This window comes from Lipotes vexillifer, unplaced genomic scaffold, assembly GCF_000442215.2.
Source record: "Lipotes vexillifer unplaced genomic scaffold, Lipotes_vexillifer_v1.1 scaffold291, whole genome shotgun sequence".
NCBI classification, from domain to species: Eukaryota; Metazoa; Chordata; class Mammalia; order Artiodactyla; family Lipotidae; genus Lipotes; species Lipotes vexillifer.
Genome location: NW_006794559.1, coordinates 1728729 through 1738290, shown reverse-complemented (window position 1 = coordinate 1738290; position 9562 = coordinate 1728729). Strand labels below are relative to the sequence as shown.

Genomic DNA, 9562 nt, shown 5'->3' with positions numbered 1-9562 from the left:
TCAGCAGTGAACAACACAGACTGTGATGACACAAGAAAAAGTTAAAACTGGATGTCTAGAATCAGAATAAATGTGATTCTTTTTACTCACATTTGAAAAGATTGTCAATTTTTAGGATGCTATGTAATAACAAAGTTGAAACAAAAATTGATAATTTTTTAAACCAAAGTTTAAAAACTAAGGAGTCCTCCAATTCTGGAGTCTAGGGCTTATTTCATGAGCATGAAAACACACACATTATATTATTCACAACATATTATATAATGTAGGTTTACTTTACCAGGGCCTATTTATGTCTTAATTTAAAAAATCCATTTCCTAGTTTTCTTAAGGCTACAAGTTATTAAACTAATTATATATACTCCATAATGTAACTATATATAGTCCAATACACCTTTTAATAAATTCAAACTTTATTACAGGGAGTAAAAAAAAAAAACCCAACTTGCATATGTTTCACTTCAGAGTAGTCCATTCTTTTATACATTATTTATTAAAATCCCTAAACCAGTTATTGTACATCATCTGACAAACCAATGTTTCAAGTGTAGTTCACTGCTGCCACCTGTCAGCCAATAGTTTCGTTCTCAAGGCATTGCTATTTCTGTGAATACAGCAATATTTATGTAAATATTTAATAGTTTAAATCTTATATGAACCTTATAGGTTCCATCTAAAAGACTGGGAAATGAAAAAAACAAACGTATACATACTAAGGAATCAGAGGGATGTGTCAAACTTAAAGCAGAGAGAGACATTATTAGTTACCACAGAAGTAGCAAATCTTACACCGCAGTCCAACGCTCACTGGGCTCAGGCAAGTCAACGGTGTGTTCAATTGTGAAGGAAAATAGCAACCCTAAAGACGACACTTAACCATCATAAAAAACGCTATTACCTCATGTAATCCTCCCAACAGCCCTATGACGAAGTCTTTGCTGACTCCTCCTCCATCTTCCTGACCCATTAATACCAACTGCCCCAAGGCCTGGTCCTTGGAATTCTTCTCTTCACTATTTTTACACACTCCCTTGGGGAGTTGATCAATTCCTGGCTTCAAATACCAACTATACACGAATGATTCTCAAATACACGTATCTAGGCTGAACCCCTCCTCCGAACTGCAGACACGTATCTTCAACTGTTAACTCAACATCCCTACTTGTATGCCTACCAAACATCTCATGTCATGTCAAAACAAACTCTTCCCCATTCCCTCCAAACCTGCTCTTCCCCCAGACTTTCCTATCTTAGAAAACAGAAACTCCACACCCTACATCCCACCTCTTGGCAAACTGTTGGCCCCAACTTCAAAACACAGCCAGTTTCTGAGATGCTGACCGCTTCACAACTCCCACCCTTACCCCAATGATCTGAGTCACCATCAAGTCATGCATATTTTCATGACTGATTGTGAGAGACTCCTAACTTGCCTCCTGGCTTCTCACTCTCCCACGGTCCATTCTCTCTACAACAGTCCTGGTGATCCTGTTAAAATCTAACCCTACCCAAAACCCTTCAATGCTAAACATCTTGCTCAGATGTACAGGTCAAAGTCTTTACAATGGCCTATAAGTGGGCTACATGATGTGGTGCTATTACTCCTTTGCCCTCATTTCCCACTATTCTCTGTCTTGCTCACCTGCTTGAGTCGCACCAATTTTTCTCTGTACCTTGAATACATTGGGCGAGCGACATCTCAGAAGCTTTGCTTTTGCTGCGTCCTTCACCACATCCTCCCCTCTCCCCACGAATTCACATGGCTCACTCCCTTACTTGCCTCAAGTCTTTTGCTCACCTCTCAGGTAAGACTTTCTCTGGCCTATTTAAAACTGAAAATTCTCCATCCACCATCCCTGATTTATCTTCAATAGTTCTTTCATCAGCAACTGACACACCATGTCTTTCAGTAATTCGTTTTGTTTCCTTCTCCCCATCAGAATACAAGTCCACGAGGACAGAGACTTTTTTGGTTCACTGCTGTACCCCACAACTACCACAGTGCCAGGCACGTGAAAGACATTCAGCAGTTGTGTTAACTGACTGAATGAGTGAATATGAGTGGTTAGACTTGAGATTTTATGACCCTATGATAGGTGGCTCCAGCTTCACATAATGCACACGATATCTTGCACAGTTTTTTTCCTGACCTCAACAAAAGTCATCGATAAAATGGCAAAGCAGATTTGGGGTTTTGTTTTGTTGCTGGTTGCTACCATTATTTTTACTGCAGATCTAAAAGAAGGCAAAATTCTTTGAAAAGAGAGGATAAAGAATCAATACTGAAATCAATGCTGAAAAATACATCAATACATTTATGGTTGCCTTGGGGAAAAAAATCTTGGTCCCATGTTTCTGTTAACCTATGGCTTGATCTTAAGAAATGCTTGCTCTGTCTCTTTAAGCTTGGGGCTTAAAGAACTTGTTTTAGCACAAATCTTGATCCTAAAAAATTCTAGAAAACTCCAGGAAAATGTTAGGTGCACATTCTTTCTCCATTTTAAAACACTCCTTCTGTTCTTCTATTTTACCCCAACTCCTAGGACAAAATTAAATCGGAAAAGCACTAGGCCTGGGCTTCCCTGGTGGCACAGTGGTTAAGAAACCGCCTGCCAATGCAGGGGACACGGGTTCCAGCCCCGCTCCGGGAAGATCCCACATGCCGCGGAACAACTAAGCCCGTGAGGCACAACTACTGAAGCCTGCATGCCTAGAGCCCATGCTCCACAACAAGAGAAGCCCGCACACCGCAAGGAAGAGCAGTCCCCGCTCACCTCAACTAGAGAAGGCCTGCACACAGCAACAAAGATCCAACGCAGCCAAAAAAAAGCACTAGGCCTAAAAGAAGGGTCTTTTGCATAAGCAAGGCATAATCTTTACATAAAAATAAATGAACCCTGAGTAGAATCCTACTAAAGAAGTAATTTGCCTTTAAAGTCTACACCAAAGGGACAAAACTTCTCTATGGATTTGCATATTTTACTGTTTACTGTTGGAGGCTCCTGTTGTCCCTCAAGTTCACCGAAGGTGTTACTGATGCTCTTCCCGCCTTCCATCATTTCTTAAGATCAAGGCATAAATAAACAGAAGGATGGGACTGAGAGACCAAAGGAGTATTTTAAGGTAGTTATACATTTAATAAATATGTTGAAAATCACCCTCTGCTATAAAAAGAATGTAACAGTTTCCAAAGTAATCTTTTAAAATATCACATCAGGGAAATATTATACAATTAATATGCTTGCCCTACTCAATACCACCCATGTCCATATATTTTGAGTTCCTTCTTTCCCAGTGACTTCATCTCATTAGGTCTTCAAATCTACTGTCTTTGAAAATTAAAAAAAAAACAAACTCTGGCATCTTTACGGTAGAAAATCTCAAATTAAAACATTTTAAGAGGACATACTTACGGTTGAAAACTATGAACCTGTAGTGAATTAAAGGTGTACAATTATGTCTTCCCCCAGTGCTTCACGGTGTAGATATGGTGCTGGAGTAAGAGGGTTAATGGGACTAACCGAGGCTTTTTGGGGATTTGCTGGACAGATGCTCAACTTAGTAAGGGCCCAGGGAGACAAGACGGTGGTGCTCAGTGAGAAAGCAGGCAAGGCAGCTAATCATGGGGTCACAGAAGAGATGGGTGTGACACCAAGAGTTAGGCTGGGGTCAGGTTACAGTCACTGAAATGAGTATGCCCACATGGACAGATGCCCACAGAGAGTTAAAGAAAAATGCACAGTGCAGAATAATATTTTAAAACATAAACACACACATTTAATTCTATTTATATATGCTTGTAAGTACATGGAAAATTTCAGGAAAGATTAACAAGAAACTGTGATGTGGAACAGGGAGGCAGGGGGAGAGAAACTTCCTTTTCTTTTTATAGTCTGTACCATTTAGTTTTATATACGGTGATACATTATTATTACAAACTAGTTTAATTTTTCTAAAGGAGAGAGAGACATTATTCTTTGTGCAGCAGGAGAGCAGATATAAAATGAACAGGGGACTGTGAAATTCAGAAGGATAACAGGCTTAAAAGATAACAGATTTAAAAGGCAGAATAATTCTGGATGATGAAGTACATATACTGAAGAGAGTATCTTATATTGTGCTTAGCTTGGTTCAACTGATGTCCTAAAAATGTATCAAAGATGTACCAAATATACTTCCACTGATCAAAGCAGAAAGGTTAGCGTCCCCAAAACCCAATGGGAAAGCTAAAGTAGTGCTTTATCTGCTAATAGGGAAATTCTAGGGATTCTGTTCCCAAATGAAGTTGCTGGGACAACTCTTCATAACTGAAAGCTGGGTTCCAGGTCCCTCTGTAAGGTGAGGCAGGGAGTCTGAGCACTTTTAGGCCACCACCTTATCATTGATTGATATAATACTGACTGTGGGAAATGTTCCTTTGAACAAACTTATTTATGACATATGGTGAGAAGGGGAGGGATACTTCTAAACTGTGACTTTAAGAAATTTTTCCTGGATGCAAAAGAGAAATGAATTCCTTCTTAGCTAAGTTATCACAGGCTTTTCTACAAGGTGGGGAGAAAAAAGAAAAAAGATGCAACTAAATAACTTTTATATAACACTGAATACAAACCTTATACGGTGACGGTTCAATTCTTTCCCCAAATAATACCTGACCTAGATTTTCAGATGGGCGTTTTCCTTCTGATGCTTGGCAAAAATCAAACCTGCGGGCAAGAATATTTAAGTTTTTAAGCATAAAAGGAAGCAATGAGATATCAAACCCCTAGCCAACCTAGAAGACAGATTAGGTACTGATCACTCTAGTAGATGAATAAGAAATATATTCCTACTCCAAGTTCCATGTACCACATCTCCCCAAAACAAACAAAAAAACCCCCTGAAAATTATGCCTTAGAATGCTTTGATTTTTAAATAATACTTTTATTAAGATGTAAATTATAGAATTTAAAAAATTGACACATTATAATTTATTGTTGTTCATTTCAATGATAAAATTATTTACACCCTAGTCTTCAAGGCAATTTTGCATAATTCACCTCTTTTTGTTATCTTTCTAATTCAAATATTTACTTAATGCCATTTCAAGAAGATGTGTCAACTACATGGGTTTCTGTCTCATCCCAATATACTGGCCAACATGAAAAGCAGGCTAGACAGACCCTCCGAGAACATGGAGCTGTGGAGAAGCCATAACCAGGCAGCTGTAAGCTTCTCTATGTGCTATAATTTCCTTGTATTACTAACCAAATTTTCATAGTTTTGTTTGAATGTTACAGCCTAATTTCAGCCTTGCTATAGAATATTAAAGGGCAGTTCTGTTCTCACCATGGTCACCATGGTTGAGAGCGGCACAGTGATGGCTACAGACTAGTTAGATCCCTAAGAGGAAGATGAATCTTGGGTGATAAAAAACTGGGGCTGGGAAGTCCCCAAATGAAGATTCGCCATCTATTGGATATAAGAGATTCACTGAGTTTTCCCAAGAATAGCCACAAAGATTTAAGGAGAGAGATGTGTTTATTTAACAAAACAAAAACTACAAAAAGTCTCCAAAGTTACATAAATTATGGTCCATTCATTCATGAAATTTGTATTCTCTTCTTACATGTTTAGGCACATGGATTCTTGTAGGATAGTCAAACTTTTTGTGTGTGTTTTCTACAGTAAACGTATTTTCTTTCAAAACTCTTAGATACCAGAGAAATTTAGAAGCCAACTAAAATTTAGGAACATATTTTATACCCAATATGGAATATAGTGCTCAAATGAACAAAGGATATTTATGCAGCATTTTTTATAATATCAAAAAATGGAAATAATGAAATGCTCATAAATAGAGAATTAGTGAAACAAATCATACACAGACTCTATACGATCTCTACAAAGGGATAATGAACAGCTACTAAAAAGACTGAGGTAGCTGTGTATTAATATAGAAAAGATGTCCAAATAGATTCAGTGAGAAAAACAAGGTGCAAATAAAATATATAAACCTGCTTTCATTTAAAACAAAAGTGGGGTTTCCCCAGTGGCACAGTGGTTGAGAATCTGCCTGCCAATGCAGGGGACATGGGTTCGATCCCTGGTCTGGGAAGATCCCACATGCCGCGGAGCAACTAAGTTCATGAGCCACAACTACTGAGCCCGCGTGCTGCAACTACTGAAGCCCGTGCGCCTAGAAGAGCCCGTGCTCCACAATGAGAGGCGCCACAGAAATGAGAAGCCCGCGCACCACAACGAAGAGTAGCCCCCGCTCGCCACAACTAGAGAAAGCCCGCACACAGCAACGAAGACCCAACACAGCCAAAAATTTTTTTAAAAATCTATAAATGTGGTTGTGTATGTTAGAATAAGCAGAGAAAAAATGCAGGGGGCAGACAACAAAGCAGTTATTTCTGGAGATTGATTATGTGGGACATATGGATTTTGTTGAAAACTATGTGAGTTTTTTTATAATCAAAAAAATTAAAACAAAATGGGTATTTGTCCAGTCAGGTAAAAAAAGGAATTCATTGTTTTCGTTGGTGCTTCTGTTGCACGGCAAAGTGACATCAACAGATCACATTTCACATTTTAACCCTACCTTAGAAATAAAAAATACCCCTTTTAAAAATGTTTTCAGGCCCTGTACATTTTTAAAATGCATATGAATTTATCCATAACTGTGGAGAAAGTAAAGTTCTAAATGTACAAAATTCTGATGAGTCATAAAATTTCATTTAAAAACCAAGCTGAAAAACTTACGCTGTATATTCATAAGGAAGAACAGATTCCACTGAGTCAAGCCTGTTCACAAATAGTTCTATTTCAGCCTGAAAATGAAGAAACACAGAATTAGAATATAAACAACTAGAGACCAAAACTTAGGTCATGCCTAGAATTAAAAAGGAATTTGACTTTCGAAATGAGAAATTTTATGATATCCAACTCACTTTAAAGAATTACTTATAAATCCATTCACTGAGTAGACTTATATGCATTTAAATTACAATAAAATAATTTTCAGTTGCAAATGTCTCCAACAGTTTCTAAATGCTTTAAGTTCTAAAAATTTCTAAAAAATTAAGTAAGTATTTAAATTAAATAAGGTATCACTCACTACATCAATATAGATTGTTTTTAAAAATCTGGTTTTCAAATTCAGTATTTCATTCTGCAGCACAAAGATAATTTTTATTTTTAAACAGTTTTAAAAAAACATTCTCGGGGCTTCCCTGGTGGCGCAGTGGTTAAGAATCGCCTGCCAATGCAGGGGACACGGGTTCGAGCCCTGGTCCAGGAAGATACCACACATCGTGGAGCAACTAAGACTGTGCGCCACAACTACTGAGCCTGCGCTCTAGAGCCCGCAAGCCACAACTACTGAAGCCCGAGTGCCTAGAGCCCGTGCTCCGCAGCAAGAGAAGTCACCGCAATGAGAAGCCTGCACACAGCAACAAAGAGTAGCCCCTGCTTGCCGCAAGTAGAGAAAGCCCGTGCGCAGCAATGAAGACCCAATGCAGCCAAAAATAAATAAATAAATTAAAAAACAAAACAAAACATTCTCATAGCATTCAAGGAATGCTGTCAACAAGAAGAAAAAGAGAAATGGATGCACCCAAGAAATATTTTGAAAATAAATTTGATAGGACTGATTGGTTTTATGTGAGAGTAAAGATAACACACGCCCTAAGTTTAAAGACGAGAGATGCTTTAATTTTCTGATTTTGACAAGTAACAAAAGGGACATTGGAAGAGGATTAGGTTTGAGGGGAGTGATCGTTGAGTTTGTCTTTAGACATGTTTTGTTTGAAGTGCCTTTGAGATACCTAAGTGTAGAAGGATAAACAGTCATGGCATTCAGAAAAAAAATCTGGAGATAGGAATTTGAGACACATCTGCGATTAAATTCAATATGAGACCACTAAACTTTGGCTAAAAGTTTTCAGAAGCTATAACACCTGTGGCTCTTTGAAATGTGAAGTGGTTACAGCCTTTTGGAAAGCAAAATACATACATTCTTCCAGCCAGCAATCCTACTTATGAGAACTTATCTCCTAGGAATAAAATCACGTGTGCACAAGAGATCATGTATAAGAATGTATACTGCAGACTTGTTCATTAAAAGACTAGAAACATATTGTAGTATGCCTGTTGATAGTAAATTAGCTATTGAACACCATGGGACCTTTAAAAAAAAAAAAACGAAATGTTGCCAGGTAGATAAGAAATTTCTAGATCAATTGTACTAGGACCACAATCTCATGCTCTTAAGCAGACAGGAGACAGACAATGACAACATGGTTTAATTCTGGAGGACTGCTTTGATCAATTTGAGAATGCTTAACTACAAAGGTAGTAACAGAGAAGAAATTCATAAAGACCAAATCAAGTTCAACAACAGAGGAGAGGGAGAAAAGCTGTTTCAACTTCCTAGGAAATATGGGTTAACTCAAAGCCACACCTTCCTACTGAAGCTCCCAGGATTTCTTCAATGTATATTTGAAGTTACAAAGGAACCTGTACCCAGGTACCCACTCTCCCAATAGGGGCTCGTTGCTACTCAATACAGAATTCTTCAGTTGAAAATGTCAGTAAGTAATCTGTGCCCTGAAGTACTTTTGGTACTAACCAAAAACAACTAAATAGGAGCTGTTCACCTGTATTTTATAGGGTTAGATCACTATGGCTGCCTCTGGACTCTGATCTGAGGCTACCTGGAAGAGCATAAAGCCACACTTGCCATTTTGACCTCATTTACTAGTGCTGTCAGCAGTCCTCTATACCTGTTAATACCGCAGAAGTGAGACAAAATGTTCAATGTACAAAAACTAATAATACACTGTCATTTGAAAAACAGCAAAACACAGTGGGCAAAAGAAGACCTCTGGGGCCAGTTTGCCTGGGTTCAAATCCCAGCTCTACCACTTGTACTTGTTCAAATTATTTAGCATCTCAGTTTCCTCATGGGTGCTTCAGTTTCTTTATCTGCAAAATGGGGATAACAGTAACTACCTCACAGAGGTATGAGGATTAAATGAGTTAACATTTATAAAGTATGTCAAACAGTGCCTAATACATGAAGTGCTATGTATTTGTTAAATAAAGAAAACCAAATAAATTTAATGATATTCAGAATAGGGAATGCCTAAACTACACTGCTCATACACTAAAATGCCCATCCAATATTCATGATATACAATGGAAGACATTAGCCTTTGTACACAGTACTGAAAACACACATAAAACCCCTAAAACCATACTGAAATAAAATGACAACTCAGTGGTAACACTGTCTCAAACACAAAAAAAAGTTTAACTGTGTCTCCTTGTACAAGATATTCAAGACTATATCACTGGTCTTTTTGGCTAAGAAGATAATGGGACATGATATTTAAGCTTACAGAATGCTTGAGTAATTATCACAAACTTATATAACTGTTGTGAAGGCAAAATTCCCCGTTGATAGCATACTCTGCCAAAATAATTTTCACTAATTACAAGGGGTCAACACTGCTATGAAGATATACCAGAATCCAAGCGCTTTATTTAATGTATCTTTTTTTTTTTTTTTTTTTTT

At 37.8% G+C, this 9562-nt stretch overlaps 1 protein-coding gene across 1 annotated transcript in view; it reads right to left on the bottom strand.

Annotated features, from left to right (window-relative positions):
• The window catches only part of TM9SF2 (transmembrane 9 superfamily member 2), a 57925-nt gene that overhangs the window by 37129 nt on the left and 11234 nt on the right, over positions 1-9562 (bottom strand). The window contains exons 3-4 of the mRNA XM_007467223.1: positions 6748-6815; positions 4613-4706 (exon numbers count right to left, since the gene is read on the bottom strand). Of these exons, the coding sequence (XP_007467285.1) occupies positions 4613-4706; positions 6748-6815 (162 nt within the window). The remainder of the gene's footprint in view (positions 1-4612; positions 4707-6747; positions 6816-9562) is intronic.